The sequence below is a fragment of the Alexandromys fortis genome, unplaced genomic scaffold (assembly GCF_014885135.2).
Source record: "Alexandromys fortis isolate MF-2015 unplaced genomic scaffold, M_Fortis_MF-2015_v1.1 scaffold_32, whole genome shotgun sequence".
In the NCBI taxonomy this organism is placed as follows: Eukaryota; Metazoa; Chordata; class Mammalia; order Rodentia; family Cricetidae; genus Alexandromys; species Alexandromys fortis.
The window spans coordinates 8,460,062-8,487,694 of record NW_026067938.1 but is presented as its reverse complement, the minus strand read 5'-3'; the positions used below and the strand labels follow the sequence as shown (position 1 = coordinate 8,487,694).

The window sequence follows — 27,633 nt, the reverse complement described above, 5'->3', positions numbered from 1 at the left end:
GAAAATGATCCATATTTTCTTCATCTTTAAGCTTATTAATTTGGTAAGGAATTGTTGACACTATTTTTCTCCAGATGAGAGTTGAGGTTCGGATTTTGTATTCGTAGGAGAAGAAAACATGACGGATAATCATGGTTCATGTCCTAACTCCTCTTTGTCTCTAGGTGAATTGAGAACATTAGCCCCCCTTGATCGCGAGGAGCAGGCAGTTTACCATCTCCTTGTCAAGGCCACCGATGGAGGGGGACGATCCTGTCAGGCTGCCGTTGTGCTCACCTTAGAAGATGTGAATGATAACGCCCCCGAATTCACCGCGGATCCGTACACCATCACCGTGTTCGAAAACACGGAGCCGGGGACACTGTTGACCAGAGTGCAGGCCACTGATGCAGATGCAGGTACTCTGAGACACCGAGTTGTTCTTCTGCCCTTGGGTGTGCAGAAGACTTTAGCACCGCCCCCCATGGTGCATATTTTAGTGCATGTGTTTGACCATCTTCTTTTCCTCGTGCACATGACGGAGCTCAGCATTGTTGTAGTAACAATAACTGAGACGTTTTCCATGACGTTTAAAGCCCTGACAATTACACTGGGGAAACTTCCTGCCACAGTATAGCTGCGGTGTCTCTAAGATTGTGGTTATCGTCTTCGTTAACTAACTTGGCTCCCAATGTTGGGGATTGAACTTGTGGCCTTCATATGCCTGGCTCATGTTTTGCTAACTTCCTCCTTAGCTCTTTGAGGTGCTTTTAGTGAATAAATCAGTAGTGCTGTAGAGATATTGTTACATTCATAGGAACATAGCAAGCAAGTACTATATTTGCTTAAGTTTTATCAGTTTTCAGAAGTATTTGTGAAGAAAATGAGTGTATGCCTTCAGACATTCCGATACTAGAGAATGTCTTCTGGAGTCATTGATACTGACTTTTAAAAAAGTGACATTTTAGATAATTCTTGGTCACTGAAGCCAAATATCAAATAGATGTCATTTTAATAAGACTTACAGACCCTAGCATTGAAGGCATAGGGGCTCACGAGCCCCATATTCCTAGATGAGGAGCTAATGACAATTTATGCTTCTGATGGACGGACAGTGAATTTCCTTTCAGCTGTGGCCCCTGGTTGGTCACCCACACTCTGACGGGTGCTCCCATACCCATGAGTAAAGAACAGCACACATTTGACATGGTGAATTTATTTTTTAAAAAGAAAAGAGCATGAGAAGATGGGAAGGAACATAGATGTGGACCGAGGGGGCGCTAGAAGTGACAGTGAATATTACCTACCTACATATTATAGATAGTTCTCAAATAATAAAAATAATATTCCATTGAAAAAGTCTTGGCTACTGTCCACATAGTCTAAGTGAGAGCCTAAAAAGTTGAACATCTATGGATCACATGTCAAGTCTAGAAATTGGTAATTCAGAGTATGTTTTCAGATCATCTACATGCTGGGGTCTTTAAAATATATCTTTGCATTTTATCATTTGACAATGTCCCGCGTTTTAAAAATGTTACATTCCTCACCGTGAAACCTGACAGAATTTTATGCTCTGCCAGGACTGAACCGGAAGATTTCCTACTCGTTGATCGACTCTGCTGATGGGCAGTTCTCCGTTAACGAGCTCTCTGGGATTATCCAGTTAGAGAAGCATTTGGACAGAGAGCAACAGGCAGTGTATACCCTCACTCTGAAAGCAGTGGACCAAGGACTGCCGAGAAAACTGACGGCTACTGGCACCGTGGTCGTGTCCGTTTTGGATATAAACGACAACCCGCCCGTGTTTGAGTACCGTGAATATGGTGCCACCGTGTCCGAGGACATCCTCGTCGGAACCGAAGTTCTCCGGGTGTACGCAGCGAGTCGGGATATTGAGGCAAATGCAGAAATCACCTACTCAATAATAAGTGGAAACGAACATGGAAAATTCAGCATCGATTCTAAAACAGGTAACCTTCCCTGTAAACGAGGAAGCCCTCGTTCCGTACTTAGGGCCGGATCTATCTCGACCTCATGGTAAGGGACGGGTCACGTGTCCTTAGTCACTGGGTGTCCCCAACAGGTAAAACTCAAGTATTCTCTCTGTTACGTAGACTGGGATTGAAAGGGGTTTGGGAAGCTCCATACTCAAATTCTGTATAGTCACTTCTTTTCTGGTGTATCCGTTGTAAATTACAAGTCTGTGTAGAAAGCTGCTGACTCTCACCCAGTCTAGTGATGGTGTCTAGTGTCCCTGGTTTGCCACGGTAGGATGCTTAGGGTAATAAACCTTGGGTAATTACTCATTTTATCCCAGTTATCAAAAGCATAGGGAGTGGCTTCCCCGGCCACACTATTCTTTTGACCTCTTAGATCCTAATTCCCACACTGGACATCCATTAGTTTCTCTTCTTTAGCATGCCACCTGCATACACTAGTTGACAGAGATTGGATTACACCGAGCCAGCAGTGTTGTGGGCTCAGCATTACTAACTCCTGCTTTGTGAATAGAGGTGTAGCTGTGTTAAGCCTGTCTAAAATGCCTATTAACTCTCAGGACACTGTAAAGCTTTGCTCTTTCAGACTGCACCTAGTTGACTGTCGTGTGTGAGACTGTTTCTGATGAAGCATAGGTGTCCAAGGATGCCGTTCTACAATGTATTTTTAATGTCTGTTATAAAATGTCCTTAGGAATTTTATATCAATTATTCTTTTAAGTAGGATAGACTAGGATGAGCCAAGGAGAAGTGTTTCAAGTGTTGTTAAATCAGTAAGGGATTTTATTTTATTTATTTGCTTGTTTATTGAAACAGGATATTGGTGTATTGTCCAGGCTGGTCCTGCTGCAGCCTTCTAGCTGCTATTATTAGAAGCATGTATCCCTGTGTCCCATCATTGTAAGAGGGGATATTTAATACGATATTTAATATTTAATACCTCGGAAACTTCTTTGTAAAAAGGACATGCATGAAAATAATAACAATAAGAAAAAAAACAAAAGGCACTGAGTTGAATTTTTTTTTAAAAAAAATTGTGTTTAAACTGAAGTTTGTGGTAAACTATGTCCAGGAAGGAATGAGACCTGCCATCATTTTTAAAACTTTATAGTCATTTAAAGCAGAGATAGCATTATTGACGGGGACAGAAAATTAGACATCACTCAGAATAGAAGGAAGATAAAAAAATAAATGGGGATATTGGGTGGGTAAAAATCCTAATTTTAATTATTTAATTAAACCAGAAAATATACACAGTTTTTGTTTGTTTTTGTTTTGCTTTTGAAATGAGAACTAAGTGCGTTTAAAGGTGGTAATGTTGTAATAAGAAAAACCTGGAATTGCGGAGTTCCAGAAGTAATTCTGTCTCTCCATACAGGGGCCATATTCATCATTGAGAACCTGGATTATGAGAGCTCCCATGAATATTACCTGACCGTGGAAGCCACAGATGGGGGCACGCCCTCACTGAGTGACGTGGCGACGGTGAACATCAACGTCACGGACATCAACGATAACACCCCAGTGTTCAGCCAGGATACCTACACCACGGTGGTCAGTGAAGACGCGGCTCTTGAGCAGTCGGTCATTACGGTGCGTGGTTTTCCTCGCTGCTTGCCTCTTCTGCATCTTTAAGGAGCAACCAGTAAAATCATTCCAGTTCTTCTACTGGTTCTGTTTAAATGTGGTAGCGCGTTGAGCTGTTCAGCCAGAGGACATACTTGGCGCTGGAGTGCTCACCTAGCCCCTGTGAGGCCGCGTCGTCCCGCTGAATCTTTAGAAGGTCCTTGTCGAGCCGGTTATTGGCTTTGAATGATGGCCATAAGACAGCTCGCTGTTATCTCTTCCAGCCCTTCCTTAGCTGTTTCCTAAACGAGAGTGATATTTCCTAGATTATGGCTGATGATGCTGACGGCCCATCAAACAGTCACATCCACTACTCGATTATAGAAGGGAACCAAGGAAGTCCATTTACGATTGACCCTGTCAGAGGAGAAGTGAAAGTGACCAAGCCCCTAGACCGAGAAACGGTAAGCTTGCGAAAGGCATTTAAACTGTTGACAAAGCACTAAAGTGTTGTGTTCGTATCTGTGTGGTGTAATGTGGGGTCCCCAAAAGGAACCACCATCCTAGGAGATGACACGTTAAGATAGAAATATCTTAAAGTTGATTAAAGTTTCAACTCTTCAGATTTTTTTCCCTGAGTTACTGAAGAGTCTGTGAAGCACGACTGTTAAGCATAGGAAATTCTATTATACTAGGCAGAGTAAGTGACTCTTTTTAAGCACAGGATCTTGCTGTATAGTTGGGGCTAGCCTCAAACTCACTGAGGCTGGAACTGCAGGTCCCTTTCAGCATACCCGCCTGAAATGTAGTGATTGTCACTACAGAACCAGGCTCTTCTGACACATTAGTATCTACTAGGAGATGGTAGAGGCGGAGGCCTGTGGAGTTCTCAATTATGTTACGGTTGAACACCTCACTAGGCCGATGTCCTACAGAATGGTGCTCCGGGATTTAGCCATCTCCCTGGCTGCTCCCAACGCTTACTCTAAAGCTATCATAACAGGCACTGCCCTGGCAGGGAAACTGTCTCTCTTGACTCGATATCTTTTACAAGAGGCCACAAATATTACCTTGAGGGATTTAGACAACTCGGTATAATCCGGGTGTGAAATTGAAGGCGACGGCGACCTGGCGTATATCCGCACACAGGGTGAGAGGCAACGTGTCTCTCTTCTGCCTCAGCACAGGCTAGCTTCTTGGGAAAGTGACATCTATGGTATCCCCAAAGTAAGAGCCGCTGGGCTAGGGCAGCAGTTTCCCCTGTCATCTGCATAATTTGTCTCCTTGTTTCTAATAGGACTGTAAGAGGTTCTAAGACCAAGCACTTGAATAAGACCCCAAAATGGGAGACATCAGAGAATCTGCTTCTTGTTGATAGCTATTTCTGTTGAGAAAATAGTACACGCACTGGTTGGGAGTTTTCATTTTTAATCATAGGGCGCTGCTTAGACAAAAGCTTGGCACATGAGGTCCGTGATTGCCAGTCGATTGGCCCCGTGCCAATGAATGGGGGTTCTGTGTTTCCGTTGGGCAGATCTCAGGTTATACCCTTACGGTGCAAGCTGCTGATAACGGCAGTCCGCCCCGAGTCAACACAACCACGGTCAACATCGATGTGTCCGACGTCAATGACAACGCACCTCTCTTCTCCAGAGACAACTACAGTGTCATCATCCAGGTAAGGGGGTGGTGTGCTGGGGGGTGTGGCCCCTTCCATCTTTTCACTGGCTCTCGTTTGACACAGACCATGGTTTAAAAAAACCTGGAACAGATGAGATTAGAGGATTCCTTCTTAGTCTAGAAGAGTCGTTTACGAGACACAGGCCAACCTTCATCCGTTTCGTGCTCTGTTCTTTATAAAGATATTCTCACTGATCTAGATTAACTAGGAAGAACTTGTCATAATCTTCTAATGCTCTGATTTCCCCTCCCTTCCCCCATTGTCCTCTTGCCTGCTACTTCTCCCCTGACCCCCATGGGTTCTGTTCCACCCTCCCCCACCCCTTGGAGGCCCCATCCCTCTCCCATGTCCTTCATGTCTCCAGCTCTCTCTCCTCTTCCTTGATTTATCAGCAGGAAGGTGTTTTTGTTTGTTTGTTTGTTTGTTTTTTATTGTCCATATGCTTATCAGAAAGCCTCACGTGTCCCTTACCGTATCCACTTGGTTGTGTGGACAGCTTTTGTTCTGTTTGACATCACGCAGGAGAACAAGCCAGTGGGGGTCAGCGTCCTGAAGCTGGTAGTCACAGACAAGGACTCCTCTCACAATGGCCCCCCCTTCTTCTTCACTATCGTGAGTGGAAATGATGATAACACATTTGAAGTGAACCAGCACGGGGTCCTCCTGACGGCTGCGGCCATAAAGAAGAAAGAGAAGGACCATTACCTTCTGCACGTTAAGGTATCGCGGTCTTTCTTCGTGGTTTCGCTTGGATTCATAGAGAACAGCTTCCTTACGTGTTACGGAAAACAAAAGAGAATATAGTTTGTTTTTCCCAATGCACTTTCAGTTTTGGCCTAGTTGCACTTAGGTTACCTTTTCATAGGCAGGCGTGGAACTTAGTGTCTGTATGTGTAAGCGACAAAATAGCTGCCCTTTCCTTGGTGGGCTCCTGTTGATAAACAGTTGATAAGTTTGCAGAACTTAAGCAAAACACCTAGATGTTTATCAAGTAGTTGTGACAAGGACTGAGGCAACTTCTATTTTTGTAGGTATCTGATAATGGGAAACCTCCGCTGTCCTCGCTGACGCATATTGACATCAGGGTTATTGAGGAAAGCATCCACCCTCCTGCCATTTTGCCACTAGAGATTTTCATCACTGCTTTTGGAGAGGAATATTCAGGTGGGGTCATAGGAAAGATCCACGCAACTGACCAGGATGTGTACGACACACTGACGTACAGTCTGGATCCCCACATGGACGGCCTGTTCTCGGTGTCCAGCACGGGGGGCAAGCTGATTGCACACCGAAAACTTGACATCGGCCAGTACATTCTCAACGTCAGCGTGACAGATGGGAAGTTTACCACGGTGGCCGACATCACCGTGCACATCCAGCAAGTGACGCAGGAGATGCTGAACCACACCATTGCCATTCGCTTCGCCAACCTCACCCCGGAAGAATTCGTCGGCGACTATTGGCGCAACTTCCAGCGGGCTTTGCGGAACATCCTGGGTGTTAGGAAGAATGACATCCAGATAGTTAGCCTGCAGCCCTCCGACCCACACTCGCATCTAGACATATTACTCTTTGTCGAGAAGTCAGGTAGCACTCAGGTTTCAACAAGACAGCTTCTGCACAAGATTAATTCTTCTGTGACCGACATCGAGGAGATCATTGGTGTGAGGATACTGAACGTGTTCCAGAAGCTGTGTGCAGGGCTGGACTGCCCGTGGAAGTTCTGCGATGAGAAGGTGTCTGTGGATGAAAACAGCATGTCGACACACAGCACGGCCAGGTTGAGTTTTGTGACCCCCCGACACCACAGAACAGCTGTGTGTCTCTGCAAAGGTAAGAGCACGCACGTGTGTGGAACTGAGGGTTACAGAATTTTCTCTCTCGGGGGCACTGGAGAGATGGCTCAGAGGACTCAGGTTTGATCTCCAGCACCTGGTAACCTACATCGTCACCCAACCTGTAAAACTCCTGTTCCAGGGATGCACTCTTCTGGTCTCCATGGGGACCAGGTGCCCAAATATACATGCAGCATCCATATGAAGCATAAACCTAATTAGTCATAATCAATGAAAACCAGGAGTCAGATATCAGGAATAAGGGCATACTGGGATTAAAGGTGTGTGCCACCACTGCCCAGCTTCTATGGTTAACTAGTGGCTAGCTCTGCCCTCTGATCTCCCGGCAAGCTTTATTTGTCAGAGCACAAACAAAATATCACACAACATCTATACACATGATAAATAAAATTAAATTAATTTTTTTAAAAAAAAAATTAGAAGAAGAGTGTTTCATGGCCGGACCTGGTAATCCCAGTCCTATGATCCCGGCTACTTGGAAGAATTGTTAAGTTCCAAGCCACCCTAGGCTAAATAACCAGTCCAGGTTAGCCTGGACCACGCAATGATATCTTGTCTCGAAACTGAGAAAAGGGCTGGAGATAAATGTAAGCCAGGTAAGCCGGTGGGAGAGAGTTAGTCTAGCAGACAGGAGGCTGGAGGTTCAACCCTCCAGCGCCACGACGATAAATGAATAGATCAGTAATGAGCTGCTGCTGCTTTTAATTTATTCCTGTGTTCTCACGTTTCTTCCTCCTGTTTTTCTAAACAAAGATGGGAAATGCCCGCCTGTCCACCATGGGTGTGAAGAAAACCCGTGTCCTGCAGGCTCCGAATGTGTCCCTGACCCCAGGGAGGAGAAGTACAGCTGCGTGTGTCCCGGGGGCGGGCTTGGCAAATGTCCAGGTGAGCGCTCCCGTGACCAGGTGTGCGTTCATTTCAAACCATTGTCCCTTAGAACGTTTCCGTGTTTGTTCCCCTGTTGATCGCAGCAAGCTAAGTGCAGAGGTGAGCGGAGACTTGAACCCTGAGCTAGCACTTGGCGCTGAGCCCTTCTCGGTGGCCGTAAAAATCTTCAGAGCTTCGTTTTTCCTTTTTGCTCTCTCTCCAATCCCGATTTCTACCACAGCCCTCAACTTCTTACTTTATTCCCCTGCTTAGCTCTCTAAGGCCATGTTCCCAGCCAGTTATATGTAATCCTCACTTGTTTTAATAGCTGCGTCAGGTCACCATTCTCTCTGGATGGAGGCTGTAATCTGTCTTTCCTGCTAAAACTCTTCTGAAGTTCATTTGTCCATGCTGGGGCTTTCCTAGCTCTGTTCCATGATGTTCTGAAACTAAAATCCACTGTCAAAAATTAAATATATTTTTTTAAAAACTTAAGTATACTGTTATATTAGTTTTGAAAAAAAATTGAACTAATAATTCCCAATTTTTTTTCTAGCCATCCATGAAGTTCTCATCTACTTATCCATATTGAAAGCATTCAATTAAAAGCCATATTTCCTCCTTAGTGGGCCTAGAATACTTACTTAAGTGTTTAAGTGTCTAACTTTTCTTGCTGCTGAAGGAAGGAATCACTGATGATTAGTTGGTGTTAGCCTTTCCTGTCGTGTGGCTTACCTCTTGGGCTGTCTGTTTCTGAATGTCTATAACTCTTTATGAATTATGAATATTAGCCTGCTTCCTATTGCAGTTTACCCTCCCTTCTTGGTATTGGTCTTTGTTTCATTAAATGTGCCTTTTGTCATTTTGAAGTTGAATTTTTGTTTAGTCAGTTCTGCATAACTTAATTTTCATTTCTGGAGGCTGATACGATTTTCATCTTGCTAGAAATGGGGATTGTTGTGTGTTTTGCTTGATAGGTTTTGCCAAATCACCTCGAGGCTACATCACTATTTTCGGAAATTGCCTCCTAATAACTTCCATAGGACAGTTTTATATTCAGTTCTGTTATTATTTTAGAACTTAGTTCTCTGTGATAGAGTGCTCTCATTCTCCTCCACGTGGAAAGTCAGTTGCTGTGCTGTCTAGTAAAGCCAAAAGATGCTTCCCATTGCTATAATCTTAAATTTAAAAAACAAAAGCCAGCCTCTAGGGAAAGAGAGGGATCATGCTTTTAATAATGCGCTAAAGTTCGGTGCTGATAGAATTGTTCTTCTGTAATCCTTAGGGAGTTCATCCATAACCTTTACCGGGAACAGCTTTGTAAAATACCGTCTGATGGAAAACGAAAACAAATTGGAGATGAAACTGACCATGCGGCTAAGAACCTACTCTTCCCATGCAGTGGTGATGTATGCTCGGGGAACGGATTACAGTATCCTGGAGGTGTGTGTTCATATATCCTTCCTCCTCAGGTTGTGCGAGACTATGAATGTAAATTCTATTTTACGTTCTGACTGTTCCATTGAAAACAGAGAAAGAAAGATGGGTTTATTCCATGTCTCAGGGATTCGTGGCCTGAATAATTTTTGACACTTGGGTGGGATCGAAAGTTCTTTCTGCCACCCAGTAGCAAAGAAATTTACTTCTGATGTTCTTTAACAAACGTTTTTTTAGACACGTGACAGCCAACACTCAAGTCTGTCCCTTATATCTTCCTAATATTACCATAGTGTATAGAGAGATCCTATATGATATTTTGTGTGTATATGTAGGCTGCATGTGTTCAACTAATAGTTAATTATTAATCACTTCCATGTTATTTTTGGATGTGTGATTGGCTTTTGGGAGCCCCCAGACGATCCATTTATGTCGTTTGTATAAATAGATAAATGAGTTTTTGCTCTTTAGCTCCCAGTCACAAGTTTGTCTTGCTTCTCCCCTCATTTGCTAATCATACCCTTCCTGTAGAAGGATTCCTTTCACGGACTGCCGTTGAAGACGGTATGTGATTGGTGTGAACGGTATTTATTCTGTTGTAGATCCACGCTGGAAGACTGCAGTACAAATTTGACTGTGGAAGTGGCCCTGGGATTGTCTCCGTTCAAAGCATTCAAGTCAACGATGGGCAGTGGCACGCAGTGTCCCTTGAAGTGGAGGGAAACTATGCTAAATTGGTTCTAGATGAAGTCCACACTGCCTCGGGCACTGCCCCAGGGGCCCTGAAAACCCTAAACCTGGATAACTATGTGTTTTTTGGCGGCCACCTCCGCCAGCAAGGAACAAAGCATGGAAGAAGCTCCCAAATCGCCAATGGTTTCAGGGGCTGCATGGACTCTATTTATCTAAATGGGCAGGAGCTGCCTTTGAATAACAAGCCAAGAGCCTATGCACATATTGAAGAATGGGTGGATTTATCTCACGGGTGCTTATTATCAGCCACAGAAGACTGCTCCAGCAACCCTTGCCAGAATGGAGGCGTGTGCAACCCCTCACCTACTGGAGGTAGGCTTCGTACTGCTATGGTCACTCGGATGCTACCCATGCTTCCATTTCAAAGCAGTTTTCCCAGGTAGCATTGGTGGGCCTCCTTTTACTCGATGATGTCACTTCTTGTGTTCGCCACAGATAGTGCAGTCAGAACTAAGCAGCGTGTGTTGTAACTTCGGGCCAGTCTGAGGGGCCAGTGTTTGTTTACCATGTTCTTTTTCCTCCTGCAGCAATGTCCATGGCCAAAGATAAATTAGAGCGTGTCTAGCCTTTAAGGGAACAGAGACGAACTGTCTTGCCATGTTCCCTAAAGGCATATCATTGGAAATAATACTTGTGGGTGTTAACACATCATTGAATGATATCGCTTGTGCGTGTGTTCACCAGGGCTCAGTACATTTGACCCGTTAGTCTTGTGCAATTATCATTAATTAAATATAGTCACAAATATTTTAACACGTCTCTGTTGAGCTTCTCCAAGGTGAATGTGTTAAATTTTAAAATCTAAAATTTTAAAATACAAAATCCAGAACTTTCTGGCTGCCAGTATGTTATTCAAATTCCCAGAGTTTGGGGCATTTGGGGGGGGTATCAGATTTCCAGTTTGGAAATGTTCCACCAGTAAAATCTATAAAAAATATTCCTGAACGTGGAAAACCTCTAACGTCTGTGTCCTTTCCGATCCCGGAATCGTGGATGAGAGGTACGCAGCCCATGGCAGTAGGAAGGCGGCTCCCCATACGGATAGCTCTTCACCCAGAGAGAACGGATATTTTACTGCCTTTCGTAGATCTTGGGGGGCTGTGTCTTCACTTAACGCAAAGGCAAAAGCACATGAAACCTTTCCTGGTCATCAAGTGACTGGCGTTTTCGTTCTTTCCCCGCTGCATAGGTTATTACTGCAAGTGCAGCGCCTTGTACGCGGGGGTGTACTGTGAGGTGAGCGTCAACCCGTGCGCCTCCAACCCCTGCCTCTACGGTGGTACGTGCATAGTGGACAACGGAGGCTTCGCTTGTCAGTGCCGGGGGCTGTACACCGGCCAGAGGTAGGTTTGTCTTTCTTAACGAATTGTGAGGTTGAATACTTGGAGCATGGGATTCTGCAGAGGAGAGGTCCCTGCGTTCTTCACTTGTTGGTGCTTTCTGTTTGGTGTCTTTATTTGTGCCATGAACTCATGAGGGTGTTTCGTATGTTTTCTTTTCTTTTTCTTCCTGATTTAGATGTCAGCTTAGTCCCTACTGCAAAGATGAGCCCTGTAAAAATGGTGGAACATGTTTTGACAGTTTGGACGGTGCTGTCTGTCAGTGTGACTCGGGCTTTAGGGGAGAAAGGTAAATGGTTTCTTTCGAGCTTCATAACTGGCTGCCCCTTTCCGCAGGGCACTGACCATTATTAACACTTCACCCACTTACATGCGTCTCTTCAGAATGTGTGGTCCTCGCTGGTCTTAGGACTTCTAGACCAAAGGAAGTATCAAAAAGATTAATTAATATACAGTTGGAAAACCCTGCTTCTGTCCTGTAGTGCTGGTATTTCTAGGTCTGTGGGTCTTTGGCAGGGAGCAAATGCTTGTGCACTGGTTACCTGCTTGCGTTTTTTGTGTTTTTTTATAAAGCAGGTACCCGTGACACAGTGCCGTGTATCCTAGATAGAGAAACTTACGACTGTTTCTTCCAGTGTTCCGTTACCAGCATTGATCCAGCATCTAAACCTTGCTGTTTTTCCCTTTGTAACCCCAGTAGACGCCCAAGAGGGGTTATGACTTAGATGTTTAGACATTTAGAGTTCACAAAAGACTATTTTTCTTAGGGAAAAGTGCACAAGAACCTCTACTCTCAGATGCAGCTTTGTATTTGGCAAGTTATTTGTCAATTCTCTTTTTAAAAGTTAGTGGAGTTGGGCACAGTGGCATACCCTTTAATCCCAGCACTCAGTAGGCAGAAGCAGGTGAATCCCTGTGGTCTAAGTAGTGAGTTCTGAGTTAGCCAGGGTTGTGTAGTAAGACCGTGCCTCAGCAACAGCGGAATGCTCCTGAGTACACGTAATTTTACGTGCCTAGCACAGAAGACTGAGATAAGTGTCCTTCAGCCCCGTTACGCTGTGAGTGCACGGCCTGCCTGGAGTGATTCTCTATCACTGTCCCGCGGTCATTCGCGTCCTGAATTTTGCCTCTAGTTATGCGGCCCCAGTTCAGTAGCTGATTTTTTTTTCCCAGCCCTGATCAATAAATATTCCTCTATATTTGACAAAAATATGCCAGTATTCAGAGTTTTTATTCTAGTTGCTCATGATTTTCTTCAAATAGGTTTTTTTTTTTTTTCCCAAATGAGAAAGCGCTTCAGGCGTGAGGAGTAGAGGCGCGCAACAGTCCCGCACGTCCCAGTTTAGAAAAGCAGAAGGGACGGTTTGTGGTCTGTTCCGTGAGGGTGACATGCCCCAGGAAGACAATTCTGGAAGACGTAACATTTTAAAATGGGAAGTGTGTGTTCTACCCCTTCCGAGGTCCCGCAGCGCTCTCGCAGTCCCAGACAGGACCGTTTTCACTGAATTCCCTCTGGCTCACAAGAACAGTTTGCAGCACACACTCCTTATGACAGTGCGCCTCATGGTCCCTATTTCTGAATGGTAGACTGACTGTCAGACCTTGAAACAGCTGAGGTTTTAGCCCGTTGAGTTGGTTTAGTAATCTGTTAACTCTGGAGAAATGTAGTTAGACATTGCTTGGTATGGTTACCTAACCTCAACTATCCATGCAGTGTATGAGCGGAATGACTTAAGTATTCTACAAAAGGCCCGGCCTTTGCTCTACTTTCTACTTTTGTTGTTTTCTGATTGTTTTACCATTCACTTTGTTTTGGCATCCCTTCTGAAGGAGGGGTGTTACTTCGTGTTCATTCTGACGGATGACGGGACTGGCGTGGTCTGGTATCTGTTACAGCGATCTCTCACTCTTCCCCCCTGGCAGATGTCAGAGCGACATCGACGAGTGTGCTGGGAACCCCTGTCGGAACGGCGCCCTCTGTGAGAACACCTATGGCTCCTATCAGTGTAACTGCAGCCACGAGTACAGAGGGAAGCACTGCGAGGACGCCGCTCCCAACCTGTACGTGTCCACGCCCTGGAACATTGGCCTGGCCGAAGGGATAGGAATTATTGTGTTTATAGCCGGGATTTTCCTGCTGGTGGTGGTGTTCGTCCTCTGCCGGAAGATGATCAGTCGGAAAAAGAAACCCCAGGCTGAACCGGAAGACAAACGTTTGGGGCCAACCACGGCTTTCTTACAGAGACCTTATTTCGATTCTAAGCTGAACAAGAACATTTACTCCGACATACCACCCCAGGTGCCTGTCCGCCCCATCTCCTACACTCCGAGCATTCCAAGTGACTCTAGGAACAATCTGGACCGCAATTCTTTCGAAGGCTCCGCCATCCCAGAGCATCCAGAATTCAGTACTTTCAACCCCGAGTCTATGCACGGACACAGGAAAGCTGTGGCCGTGTGCAGCGTAGCTCCAAACTTGCCCCCACCACCACCTTCCAACTCCCCGTCGGACAGTGACTCCATACAGAAGCCTAGCTGGGACTTTGACTATGACGGTAAGAACACGTTTTCCACCTCTCCAGGGCCACTGGGGTGGCACTGAGGCGGCTGGCTCAGCTGTGTTGATGGGGCTGGCGGTAATGCTTTCCAACCAGAAATGGTGACAAAAACTCTTTTGGATATTCCCATTCCTAGCTGGGCCTGGGAGCTTGGAGTTTCCTTAGTAAATTAGATCTAATCATGCTCTAAGTGTTATTCTGGAAGGATCATTTCACTTTTGTAAACAGTACACATTCTCAACTATGATTTGGGGTGTTTGATTATAACAAGAAGTAGTGGGTAGTCTATGCTAATTAATTTTTATTAATAGCTTTTAGTTAATAATCATTTGTTCATTTATATACTTACTATATTTATAACTATTATATAATGTGTCATTCCTACGCTAATTAATTTTTTATTACAGCCAGACAAGGTAGTTGAGTTTCCTACGAGTGGTGTTTGTAACAGTGGCTTAGCACATACCTGAAGCTTTAGAAAAAGCCCGCTATATATGCTATTTTAGGATGAATTTTGGTTCAACACCTCTTCACAGGCTTCTTTATGGAGAAATTCTAATTTGTTGAGTCTTTTGAGAATATCTGTAGGCCTTTTTATTGTTTCGTCTCTGGGATTGCTTCCTTAGCTCTCTCCCCTCCGTTCCATAGCTCAGGCACTAAGCTCGGCTGGGTACTTGCTTATAGACTGTGAACCAGAGGGAACAGGGAACTCACTGCTCACCTGCCCTGTCTTCCTTTCAGCCAAAGTGGTGGATCTCGATCCTTGTCTTTCCAAGAAGCCCCTGGAGGAAAAGCCCTCCCAGCCCTACAGTGCCCGGGAGAGCCTGTCCGAGGTGCAGTCCCTTAGCTCCTTCCAGTCAGAGTCCTGTGACGACAATGGTGAGTGTCGGGGTGATGTGCTGTGGCCACTTGGAAATGTCGTTCATGTTCATGGTGTTGTGTAGTGATGTAGGTGGACCGGGTTCCCTGATTAAGTAGGAAAATGTCCCGTTTCCCTTGGCATAAATGTATACTACGGTATAAGTGCTTACATGAACCTGTGCCAGGGAAACCATTGAAAGATAGTTCAGTCATAGAGTACTTGCCTAGCATAGACAGGGGCCTGGGTTCAGTCTCTAGCATTGCAAAACAAAACAGCGTTCTTACTGAAATGCTATTTTAACTATAACAATAGGAAAGAAAACATAGTTAATTTCAACTGTTTGGCTGTTCTTGTGTTATTTGTACTTTTTTGTGCATAGCAGTAAGTGTTACGAAAGCTTTGATTTTTTTTGTGTGTGTGTGTGTGTGTGTGTGTTTGTTTGTTGTTTCTGACCTTGCAGTGCACACACGCGTATGTGCACCCTCTGATGTGTAGAAGTCTGAAATGTTCACTTTCCATCACACCTTTGGTATTACAAGGTTTTATTTGTCTCCTCCCCACCCCACTGCTGCCCCAGCTCCCATTTGGATCAGAGCACACTGACTGAGAGCAGAGTGTAAGAGATGGCTAGTAAGTCGGATTATATTTCTAATGAAGCAGGCTTGCAGTGGGATCTAGGATACCAGCTGTGTTTGTCTGGTTTTCCCCCAGGATGCACCGTACTGACGTAGGCAGCCTCGCTGTGTCAGCACACGTGTGGGAAATGATCAGTACTGTGATAGTGATTGTCTCCTGGAAAAGACTGAATCTCAGAATTGTAGGCTCGATTTTAATTTATGCAATGTGTTTACATAGTAAGTTGTAACTTACTACTAACGTTGTAAAGAAGAGATTTGCTGATAACTATCAGTTTCAAAATAACATAACATAGTCCAAAATAACCATAGTCCATCATCAGAGCAGTATAATTTATAGTGAGTCGCATCTCTGGGTCCCTGGGTCTGCTTGTCTATAGAACTTTGCAGCGCCCTTTTCTCGTTAAAGGTGAATGTATTCTATTTCCTGAAGATTTCAAGCGTGTTTTAGCATTTAAAGCGTATCTTTGTTTACTCCTGAGTGGAGAATATAGATGTATTGTTGGTTATTAAACCAACAAGAACAAAACAGGATTATTTCATTAGTTTCAGTTTTCAAAAGTTTGTACTGCCAACTTATCTGATTTAGACTTTGGCCCCTAAATGCCATTCAAAAATACTTTTGAGAATTGTCCGTATTTTTTTTCTTTTTTCTTTTAAACTTCACTCTTAACATTATTCAGATGCTTTTGCAAAGTCACTGCCAGGTTAGTTATACAAGTTATTAGGTGAAGCAGTGTGGAGAAGGTCTGCACAGGACCGTTGGTGGTTGGATCGTGGCGTTCATTGTCAGCCACAAAGTTCAAGTCTGTGCCGAGTGTGCACTTGACGCTTCGTCAGTAGTTTTCTCAACCACGGAAGTAGTTAGCGCATGCTTAGCAGCCCAAGAGATCACAAGCAGTTCTTGTGTGGTTCTGTAGTATACGAGTCCACTGTGTCTCGGGGCTGGAGGCAGGAGTCAGTGGGGCTGCATCTCCGCAAGCTCTCCGCTTCCTTGTTCTCCAGTGCCTAGCAGTCATTCACCTTCTTGCTAATTCAGGCTCTTAGCTTTCACAGTTCACTTTGCTCCCCATTCAGTACCTGTAGTAAAAATGCCAGGCTGCACCCACAGCTGGGATGGCTCCCTTTAACAAGCCTGTCCAGTCCACTCAGCCCACCCAGCTAATTCGGGAAACCTCCACCTCCTCTTCATTTGAGCCTTAATGACAGCAGGACGGTTTTGTTTGTTTGTTTTTCGTGTGTAAAACAGTCATTAGATCCCGGGATTAGAACGTACCAACTGTTTACATGCACATTTATGCTGACGTTGGTACTTTAAGCTAATCTTACACAAATGCAGAAGATGTCTGTGAGACGAGAAATACACTCTAAGCAAAAGGGACGCAACCAGTTTATGTTGTAGTTATATTTTTGCTGCACATCCATCTCCCTAGATTTCCTTATTCTCAGGCAATATACTAGTTCTTTGAATGTGTAACTGTTTGTTCAGGAGATGTAGATCTGAATTGTTTTCTTCCCCGATATAACCCATAATTATAACTGTAGGACATACTTAGCCGAAGCTTTTCCTCTAACATCCACTAAAACATAGCTGTTTCATGCACTTGATTGATAGTAACTGTATACAGCTGATTAGAAATGTCCTGAGACCCGTGGGGGAGTGCAAGGGTCATGCATAATTGCCTAATGGTATCAAAGCATTGTACATTTTTAAATTAGGTGATAAATTGCATTAAATTAAGAAATTTTATCTATCGCACTGTTCGCTACTAAATAAGGGTTTTCCTAATTGCTCTTTTTGTGCCTTTTTACAAGCTTCCATAGTGACTGTAATACACCTTGTCAACCCTGTCGTTGACACGGTGAATAAAGAAGGTATAAGTGCTCGTGTTTTGTGTTTGTGGTTTCAGGTGACTGTCAGTGGGGTGATGTGTTTCTGCCTATTGTCCTGTTATTAAAGTAGTTCATATTTTGGGGAGATTTGGTGACTTTCCTTTGGGGGAAATGTGTGTTCGCAGTGTGAGTGCATATGAAAACATTTGCATGTCTTTTCATTACTTGTTTTTTAAGTATTGTGGACGGCTGCTGAAAACATGGAGGCTAGTTCCAGTTACGCTCAGACTGCGTAGGTCCGTGTTGGGCCCGAGAACTTTCATTTTTAATCAGTTTACAGTTGGCTTGGGTCTAGAAATATCCTGATGTAGAAATCATCCCTTGGGAAATGCTTGCGTAGACCATCAAGAGCCTACAGTTGCGCACATACTCACACACGTATTCACACACACACACACAGAGACAGACAGAAAAAGACATGCAATACTCAAGCATCTCTAGCAGTGAACACACAGATTCTTCCACAAGACCACAGCTGCAGGTGCCTTTTAGGTGGAAGAGGCAAGGTTTCCTGCTGGATTTGGAGAGAGAGGAGCAGGGCCAGTGTCTCATGCCAACGGTTACAGTTACTAAGGGAACTGAATTTCCCTTAAAAGTACTGTGTTTTCACTTTGTTAGTCAGAACGTTATCTGTATTTTGTCTACCCAATTTTAGTTGAAACATGATGACATTCCAATACGTTAAATAAATATTTATAGTTTAAAGAAGCAGAAGTTTTTAAAGAATTTAAGCAGTCTCTTCCATGTAATTTCTACTGTTTAAAGTGAATTTAAAGTTGAAAACTCACGTAAGTGTAAAGGGTTATCAAGTGCCTCCTCTATAACAAAAACGTACTACATTAATAAACAACTCCATAGATACTTTTCCTGAATACCCACTTTATTCATATTTTTGAAACCTCTGTCTTTTCCGCTTTTGTTTAAACTCTACCGGAGAGGTCAATCAACTACTAATTTGCCACTCTCTGGGTTTTCAAGGACACTGTGGAGTGCACAGAGAGCGTTAGGCACACTGTGGAGTGCACAGAGAGCGTTAGGCACACTGTGGAGTGCACAGAGAGAGTTAGGAACACTGGAGTGCACAGAGAGCGTTAGTCCTGTGTAGAGCAGCAGCTACAGTTCTGCCCCTATGACTGTTCTCACAGTGATGATGACGACCTTACCTAAAGGACCCTGTTTGACCCACATTGTCTTAATTCTATCATAATCTGTGGGGTTTTCACCTCATTTCATGTAGGAAATTAATCTAAAGCTTCCCTAGGCAAACCATTCCATGGTCTTGAGATTTTCAACCTGCTTCTGTGGACTTGGGGCCAGAGTTCTGTGGGTAGTGCAATCGCTGGGACAGAGACAGGAGCTACAGATTTGGTGGGAAGGAGCCAAGCAATAAATGCAGCTAATGAAGGAAAAGATTGGCAATATAAATATGAAATCACAGTGAGAAGTGTATAAGGTCTTGGGAGGTGGCCGGTGTCTGGTTGGTTCTGAGCATGTAACATCAGTTTCTCTGAACTTGGACTTTGGAAGTACTATGTGCACACTGTGGGGCGCCATGTGTTTTTAGATTATTAAGCAACCAATCAAACAGTATCAATACATGGCACTGATGCCTGCAGCTTATCATTTTCCTAGGAAAATTCCGCTTCCAGGGTTCATAGCAAAGTTTCTAGTGTACCCTTGCTTGTCTTCTTTTTTCGTTTCCACGTCCCTTTGGGTTTGGGCAACATGAATTTCTCATTCGCGCTCACTAGAGAGCATGAGGTAAAGACAATGTGTCTGGCTGGCTGGGTCTTTACGAACACGTTATATCATACCATGTGCTTATGATCTGTGTTGCCATTTCCGCCATCTATCTGTTTTAATTATCAATGTTTTCTTTTCTTTCTACTCTGCCACCAAAAGAATCTTTGGCTGCTCCTGACCTCAGCAAACCAAGAGGTGACTTATGCATGCCAGCTGTGCATTGGTGATCACTAAAAACCTTCGGGAAAGACTGACCCGATGCCGACTTGCTTCACTGGGGTGCTTGGTGCTACAGCAGTATTTAGGGCCATGGTTGGGCACTGCCGTGTAAGATGGATGGGTCGTCTAACCTTCTCTTAGCTGTCGAAGAGTTTTTTAAACCCTAAAAAGAGTAAAAGAAAAACACTTACCCTTAAGTTAGGACTTTTTTTTTTAAGGTATTTTCATACTGTCCAGAAAGACCCTTAGTCCTTTTAAATATAACCAAGATTTATTGGTATAGCCTGTTGCAAACTGTTATTTTTAACTCTTACTTGGTTTTATTTTGTTTGATTTAGGGATATAGCCTCTATTAAAATAGCTCATCATGGTTACTAAAAATAAAACTATTACTGTTACCTTTACTACTGAGTTTTAAAAGGCTATTTATATGATTTTTAGATTTGCCTTAATTAGTATTTTTTGGGATGACAGGCAACACAGAGCCCAGTAATATTTGAAATTTCCCCTACTAGAGAGAGACCTTGGCTTCGAATGCTTCTTACTAACTTCCTATACTACCTTCGTATCGAGCAGGGCCAGCATTTACAGGAGGGAAGCTGACGAGTGGTTGGGATCGGTTGTAGAAATGCATGTGTTTTAAATGGTAGAGCTGCTTCTGTTTGAACTCTGTTGCCTTGAATGTCAGATGTGGATTAAACCGTTCCGGGAAGAGAGTCCGGATGTTGGGGCGGGGCTGTGTCTTCAAGGCAAAGGGTTTTGCAGAGCCATGCGCTTGGAATGGAACGAACGCACATACACCTCTGTGTCTTGCCTATGATACACTGAGCTCTTTCCCCAGGGCACAGAAGCTGAAAGAAACAAACTGAAAATCTCTTTTTCTTTTCTACCAAGGGTACCACTGGGATACATCAGACTGGATGCCAAGTGTTCCCCTGCCGGACATCCAAGAGTTCCCCAATTACGAGGTTATTGATGAGCACACCCCCCTCTACTCGGCAGATCCCAATGCCATTGATACTGACTATTACCCTGGAGGCTATGACATTGAAAGTGACTTTCCACCCCCACCGGAGGACTTCCCCGCGCCCGATGAACTGCCACCATTGCCTCCAGAATTCAGCGACCAGTTCGAGTCCATACACCCGCCCAGAGACATGCCTGCTGCAGGGAGCTTGGGCTCGTCCTCCCGAGGTCGGCAGAGATTCAATCTGAATCAGTACCTGCCCAATTTCTACCCCGTCGATATGTCTGAACCTCAGAAACAAGGCCCTAGGGAGAACAGTCCGCGTAGAGAACCCTTTGCCCCCTACCCTCCAGGGTATCCAAGAAACTTGGAAGCCCCCACCATAGAAAACATGCCCATGTCTGTGTACCCCTCCACAGCTTCCTGCTCTGACGTGTCAGCGTGCTGTGAAGTGGAGTCTGAGGTCATGATGAGTGACTACGAGAGTGGGGACGAGGGCCACTTTGACGAGGTGACAATCCCTCCGCTCGACGCCCAACAGCACACCCAAGTGTGACGCTCAGACTCCTCCCCAAAGTGCCTGGACTTTTAACGAACCTAGAGACGGTATCAGTGATCTCCGCAGTGTTCTTTGCAGCGGTCTGATGGGCTTCTCAGCGAGCTGCAGCGGGCATGGCTGCACGGAACCACACGCCTCTTGACATGTTAGCCATTTCCAGTGTCCTAACCGGTTGACTGTCATCGATAGGGTTTTCATCGCCTGTGCCATTTCTGAGCATCCTTTTCGTATTTAGATGTGTCTCTGTTAAAACAATGAAACAGAAATCAGTCCTGTCACCCTGTTAGCATGATCCATGTATTTATATAGATCCGATTATTTTAATTTTGCTTTTTTTTTGTGTGTGTGTGTAAATTTTATGTACAGATTTGATTTTTTTTTCATAGTTTTAACTACGTTTTCAGGATGCCTTGTGCGTTTGTTTTCCTCTAGATCTGGGTGGTGTTAGCGTCGTCCGTCACCTAGCACCCTGATTTTTCTGATGTAACCAGGGTTTCACTCTGTTCCTTCCCACTGAAGTGTGACGTCTCATCAACACATCTCAGTCCGGTCCTTTATTTCTAGCTGTACATACAAGGTGAGGAAGACCTGTTACTGGACATGTCTTAAATGGGTTGCTGTATTAGGATGATAAACATTTTTCATTATTGGAAAGTGTAAAGGGGACCTTCTGCATACCTGTTTAGAACCAAAACCACCACGACACAGTTTTTATAGTGTCTGTATATTTGTGATGCCATGGTCTTGTAAAGGTTTTTACTGAAAGTTACCATTAGCCAGCCTTTCTTACAATAAATTATTAATAAAATACTTTAGCTTTACTGCCTGCTTTTCTTCTGCATTTCTATTGTCGTTCGTGATTCGCCTGGTAAATTGGAATAGAAGAATCCGTACAGGTGTGAAGTCTCTTGCCAGTGGACGAGCCAGGCCAGGCCATACTTAACGTATGTAGCCACTAGGTGTCAGTGTATGGCTAGAAAAATCTTTTTTAAAGAGCCTCCTCCTGTTCTTAAGCCCTCCTATCCCAGCTTCCCTACTGCTGAGATTATAGTTGCCTACAAACATGCCCAGTTACCAAACACATCTCTTATAATTTTATATATATGTATACACATACATACATATACACACATACATGTATATATAGTTATGTGTTGTGTATTCATATATATATCTTATCCAAAAAATGTCCTCTTTACACTTTTTAATTAATACTTTCACTAGTCATAATTTGAAAATCCTTTGTCAAAGTCATACATCTGTAGCAGGCTTTCTTGGCCCACCAGCTTCCAAATCATGACAAAGAGACTGTTTAAGTTACGAATTCTTGGCTTTATGCTTGTCCCACTAGCTCTTATAACTTAATTTAGCCTATTTCTCTTTATCTGTTTCGTGTGAGGACTTTTTGCCTTTCTTTGATTCTGTATGTCCAATTTTTCCTGCTTTTTTTCATGTCTAGCTGACTGACCCTGGGCGTCTCCCTCCCTCCGTCCCTCACCCCACCCCTTACCACCATTTTGAGCCTACATTCCTCCCCTACTTATTCTCTCTGCCCACCAGCCCTGCCTATCCCTTCACTGCCTAGCTATTGGCTGTTCAGCTTTTCATGAGGCCAATCAGGTAAAACAAATGCAACACATCTTTACATAGCACAAACAAATGTAACACATAAAGTAATATTCTGCAGCGTAAACAAATGTAATACCTTCACATAGTTAAAATAATATTCCACAACGTAAGTCAAAGTCACGAAGCATTTCCCTCACTGCTGTCAAACACACTTTTGTATGATTTAATATGAAATCTAAACATCTTTTCTGTTTACCTTTATATTGTTAAAAATCCATCCGTTCGAGGAGGGTTTTCCTTGGACTTCCCACGGGACGGAGAGCCCTGATTGCTCTTTGGGCTGACGAGGGAGGGGGAGGGAAAGGGGAGGCGGAGGTGGGGAAGAGACAGAAATATTTAATAAAGAAAGAAAGAAAGAAAAAAAAAAACAAAAAAAAAAGAAAAAAATCCATCCGTTCAACAGGTAGTTATAGAATTACATGCCAGCCAGTGTGCTTGCTCACATACAATGCACAGCTTGGCAAAATGCTCTGTTTGGGGGGGGGGCTTGCCTTACGGTGGGTCGACTGACGACACACCAGATTAGTGTAAAGTTGAGTACTGAGCAGTGTGAATTAAGGAGGCAGACTGTGATTTGGAAAATGACATGCCTGAGGGAGGGAGGGAGGGAGAGTCCTGGACTTTGGAGGAGGCAAGCTGTCGTTTGAATGGAATCCCATGGGTGAGGTCGGTGAATGCCTGGGGAAAAGCACTCCAGGTGGAGAAGCTTGCTCGTCAAACACAGTGAGGCTGGAGAAGGTGAGTCCCGGTGGGAGGCAGAATCCCATCCCTCCACCACTACAGCCCTTTAGCATTCGTGCCTTCGTGGAGTGCCAAGCTGTCTGGGGTCGTGGACCACGGATCCAAGACAGTGCCCTTCTGTATTTCACATTCTTATTCCCGGCGATACCTGGTTTTTACCTCCGCTTGTGCCGTCAATAGGCAGGGTAGGAATGGACGAGTAGAAACCTCGTAAGCATTTTATAAAGACTATGAATAAAGTCAGCCCATTTAAAAGCTGTCATTCCATAATTATTTTTTTAGCTTACCAAAACAATGATTTTGTATATATTCGGAATCAGCCCAGCATCCACAAGCAGTTGTCATGTCAGTGCGTGCTGAGTTAACTTTGGGTGCAGCACTTACGTGTGATACACCTAAATTGGTACTTGTACCAAGCCTTGCATCCTGCTTGCTCACTTCAAAGAGTGAGAACATTTTTCAAACACTGTCCTAAGGAGAAGCACGGTAGCTCTTTGCCGAAAGTCGGCCGCGCACCCGTCTGCTGCTTTTAATACATTTTTTTCCTTTCTCTATTGCGCATTCCGGCATTGACAACTTTAAATATCACTTTTGCTTCTCTTCGAGGAATGTAGATCATCTCTTCCTAGAGCATGGCTTATACCATGGAGCTGGAATTCCAACCGTGTGAAGCTTTGACGCTGGCAGTCTCTACTGTGACGCTGTGGGAATTCTTTATCCCTTTGCATTGAGAGAGCAGCCCAGTGGGGCCAGCAGGACAATATCTCTGCAATAGACTTTAGCCAAGAACTCAGGACGATCCTATTCTGTTCTCCTATTGAGAAAAAAAAAAAAATCAGGAGCATTTATTTCAATGAAAATTAAATCTAGATAGAAAATGAGCCATTGTTGTGACATTCGCTTGAATTTTGACTCAATTTTCAGGAGCTTGCATAAAGGTAAGTTTGGGGGTCTGTCACCCATGAGACCTTGCAGCGAACTATCTTGACCCTCTACTCCATGTGGTTTGAGTTAACAATACGCTATACACTAGAGTCTCTACCTTCACTTGCTGGCAGTGGGAATATTCTGCCTGAATTCAGGCTACCGAGGCTCACTCTGAAGGTCACGGTGGACTGTTTTCTCTATTGCCAATTCCTTCTGTGTACTTTCTGATTGCTCTTCAGCAGAGACATTAGGTTCAATTTCAATTAGTGCGCCAGCTGAGGGGAGAGTTGTTTGTCAGAATTTAATTTTCTCACTGGCTGTTTACAGCCTCGGCTATGTGAACAGAATGAACCACTCGAAGAGAATGCAAATAGAAAGCTTGCTTTTTTCTTTTCACCCAAGAAAATCCCAACCCTTATGAACGCTTAGGAACTTAATGCCCTTTTGGTGCTGGGTGGACATGTAGGAGGCCACCTTTCCAAATGATACTAAACCCGGGAGGAAGAGAACATGATATGTTTCAATGAAAATGCCATCAGGCCAAATAGATGCTGCAAAGAGCTAATAGTGTAAGGTGTACGTGGAAGAGATGATTAATAGGAGCTCTTTCTACGTCGTAGCCATTATCCAATTATCTCAAGGGGTAAGATGAAATTGTCAGAGTACCTAATGACTGTCGCTTCAATTCATTTTCATGTGTATGGGGCCTCACCAATTGTTCTGATGCAGGAATGCACCTCTCCTGAGCATGTGTTGACCTGCAGTCAGACAACATGCGAGCTCGGTTCTTTTTCAAATTCATGCTTGTTAACCTCCTGCCAGTGAGGGCTGCGGCTACATAGTTACATGTTGTTCTAGTTCCGTGATTGCTGTTTATGTTTTTTTTTGTCTCAAATGGGAGTCTTATATTCTTTTTCTAATTGCAGATATTAAACGTGCATCATGTTTTGATACAGACAGTAAAATGATTAATTAGTAGTCAAGCAAATTCATATTTATTCTATCATCTCGCAGATGTCGCTATAGTGTGTGTGTATGTGTTTGTGTGTGTGTGTGTGTGTGTGTGTGTGCTCACATGTGAAAAGTACTGGAAACCTAGGCATGGTAGCACAGGACTGTAATGTAAACTCCTTGGGAGGTAGAGGCAGGAGAATCATGAACTCCAGGCCAGTTTGGGCTACATAGCAAGAAAAAGTCGATAAAGACCACAGAGTGAGACCTCAGGTCCTTGCTCGCATGAACCATGGAGGTGAGGCTGTCGGGCTCCTGCTTTGGAATGTTCCCGGATGCTCGCAGCTTCTGGGAGGTGGAAAGGGAGTGGATTCGCTGTGGGAACTCCATGGGTATTATCTCTCAATTGTCTGTAAACTGCAAAAGTGTTTGCACCTGGTCAGCTCCATTTATTGGCGCTCCTTCCCCGGCAGAGCCACACACAGAGACAATTCTCCTGCTTTCTTCCTGGCAAAGCCCCTCATCTTCACAGACACACTTCCTGGGTTAGTAAGGCTGTGACTTACTGAAATTTCCCGGATGTGCTCAGGAGACTCAGGGATGAAATTGCCCGTGACATTCGGGCCCCAGTTCTAATCCAAGCTTTATGGAGGGCCCTCTAGAAAAAGAGAGCCCCTGCTTAGATCAAAGGGATTAGAGCCTCTACCCCCCTTGGGGTTTAAGAGGAGGTCTGAGCCCGGCTATAGATGAACTCAGGGCTGAAACCTAATGTTTTCTTGAGGCAGAACTAGGTTTATTAAATCTTGGACAAGTCTCTGTTGCTTTAGCAGCAGGCAAATTCCTATAGATTGTGGCAACTAACTCTCTCTCTCTCTCTCTCTCTCTCTCTCTCTCTCTCTCTCTCTCTCTCTCTCTCGTGTGTGTGTGTGTGTGTGTGTGTGTGTGTGTTCACACTCCTATATCAGCCTTTATTTGAGCCTAGCAGGATATGTTCAGGTGTATAATGTGTGATCACACACCTTCTTTTGTGTCAGAAAGAAAGAAGAAAAAAAAAAACCCAAAGAGGCTTGTATTCAGGACTTGTGTTCAGCAAGTTTTTGAGCAGCAGAGAACACATTTATCGAAAGATTAATGATGCAGATTCTCACAAGTAGTGGAGAAATGTATCTTTCTCTGTTACAGCGCTGTGACAAACAGATCCTCCTGTCCTACCAGGAAGACCTCATTCCTTCTCCTGTGAGTCATTTGCGATCCACCCCTCCTCTGAGATAAGACACGGCTCAGGATGGCTTTGATCTCAGGTGTTCTTACAGGGTCAGTCTCCAGAGTCCCACAGAGGCTGTGTCTCATAGTGGTTCCCACAAAGATCACAAACTCGCCGTTAACTTGTTCCTGTCCACTGAAGCTCTTACTAGAAACTGCAGCTATGAAAAATCAGAGATCCTGTGTGACCCCCTTTGCAGGCTTTCTTCTTTATGTGAATGTGCATGTACGTGTGTGCTTGTGCATGTTCATATACGAACATGTACATGTGTGTGAGGGTGTATGTGGAGGCCAGAGGCCAACCTCAGTGCTGTTCTTGGGGAGCTGTCCACCTTATTTTTAGAGACAGGGCTAGGCTGAGTGACCAATAAGATCCAGGGATCTTCCTAAGTGTGCTGTTATACCTGGCTTTTCATATAGTCTGGGGATTTGAACTCGGGTCCTCATGCTTGTGTGCAGGCACTTTACTACTTGAATGATCGATCCTCCAGCCCTATCGTATCTATGTGTAATACATGTGTATGTGTGTATATTAGTGCACACATGCCAAGGCACAGGTGTGGAGATCAGGGACCAACCTTGGGCCTCGGGTGTCAGTCCTTGCCTTCCGTCTCGTTTGAGGCAGAGTTTCTTGTTCACTATTGGGAACACCAGATTAGATGACTGGACTTCTGAAGATTTTTCTCTCTGTTCCCATCTGGACATATAGGCACTTTTGTGTGGGTTCTAGGAATTAAAAACTCAGGTCTTACAGAAAGGGGGTGGGATGGGAGAGGAGATGGGGAGGAACTTCAGAAAGTGGAGGGAAATAAACCCATAATCAGGATATATTATATGAGAAAAAAATGTCTTTTCAATAAAAAGGGGGAGGGAGAATCTCTGATCTCATACTTGACAAGTTGAGCCACTGGGTTGTTTCTCTAGTCCAATTCTTAGTGTTTTTTTTTTTTTATACAGTTTGCAAGAACTTCAGAGAGAAAGGCTTTGGGGATTTTCCCAGATACTGAGTTTTTCTGATGTTGAAGCGATGGTTCAGGAAATTAAACCCAAGGCTTCAGGGATTCTAAGCTACCAGTGATAGGCCCAAATTTCATTTTAATTGTCGCCTAACTATGGGCTTTATTTATTGTTATTGCTTTATCCACACTCACCGAAAAAAATTCTTTGTATAAGTAATCTTTATATAATTAATATAGCTATATCATAT

General features: G+C 44.1%; 1 protein-coding gene across 7 annotated transcripts in view; it reads left to right on the top strand.

The window, feature by feature from the left end:
* The window catches only part of Fat1 (FAT atypical cadherin 1), a 115,474-nt gene extending 93,738 nt beyond the window's left edge, over positions 1-21,736 (top strand). For 5 of the 7 annotated variants that reach the window (XM_050147217.1, XM_050147214.1, XM_050147218.1 and 2 more), the window contains 16 exons: positions 165-398; positions 1,563-1,952; positions 3,358-3,572; positions 3,872-4,009; positions 5,080-5,223; positions 5,749-5,946; positions 6,258-7,059; positions 7,836-7,967; positions 9,235-9,392; positions 9,989-10,451; positions 11,329-11,482; positions 11,658-11,768; positions 13,403-14,034; positions 14,779-14,916; positions 19,330-19,365; positions 20,284-21,736. In XM_050147217.1, the coding sequence (XP_050003174.1) occupies positions 165-398; positions 1,563-1,952; positions 3,358-3,572; positions 3,872-4,009; positions 5,080-5,223; positions 5,749-5,946; positions 6,258-7,059; positions 7,836-7,967; positions 9,235-9,392; positions 9,989-10,451; positions 11,329-11,482; positions 11,658-11,768; positions 13,403-14,034; positions 14,779-14,916; positions 19,330-19,365; positions 20,284-20,912 (4,574 nt within the window). In that variant the 3' untranslated portion in view covers positions 20,913-21,736. The remainder of the gene's footprint in view (positions 1-164; positions 399-1,562; positions 1,953-3,357; positions 3,573-3,871; positions 4,010-5,079; positions 5,224-5,748; positions 5,947-6,257; positions 7,060-7,835; positions 7,968-9,234; positions 9,393-9,988; positions 10,452-11,328; positions 11,483-11,657; positions 11,769-13,402; positions 14,035-14,778; positions 14,917-19,329; positions 19,366-20,283) is intronic. The other 2 variants (XM_050147221.1, XM_050147220.1) reach the window with 2 other exon arrangements.
* Positions 21,737-27,633: the final 5,897 nt, after the last annotated feature.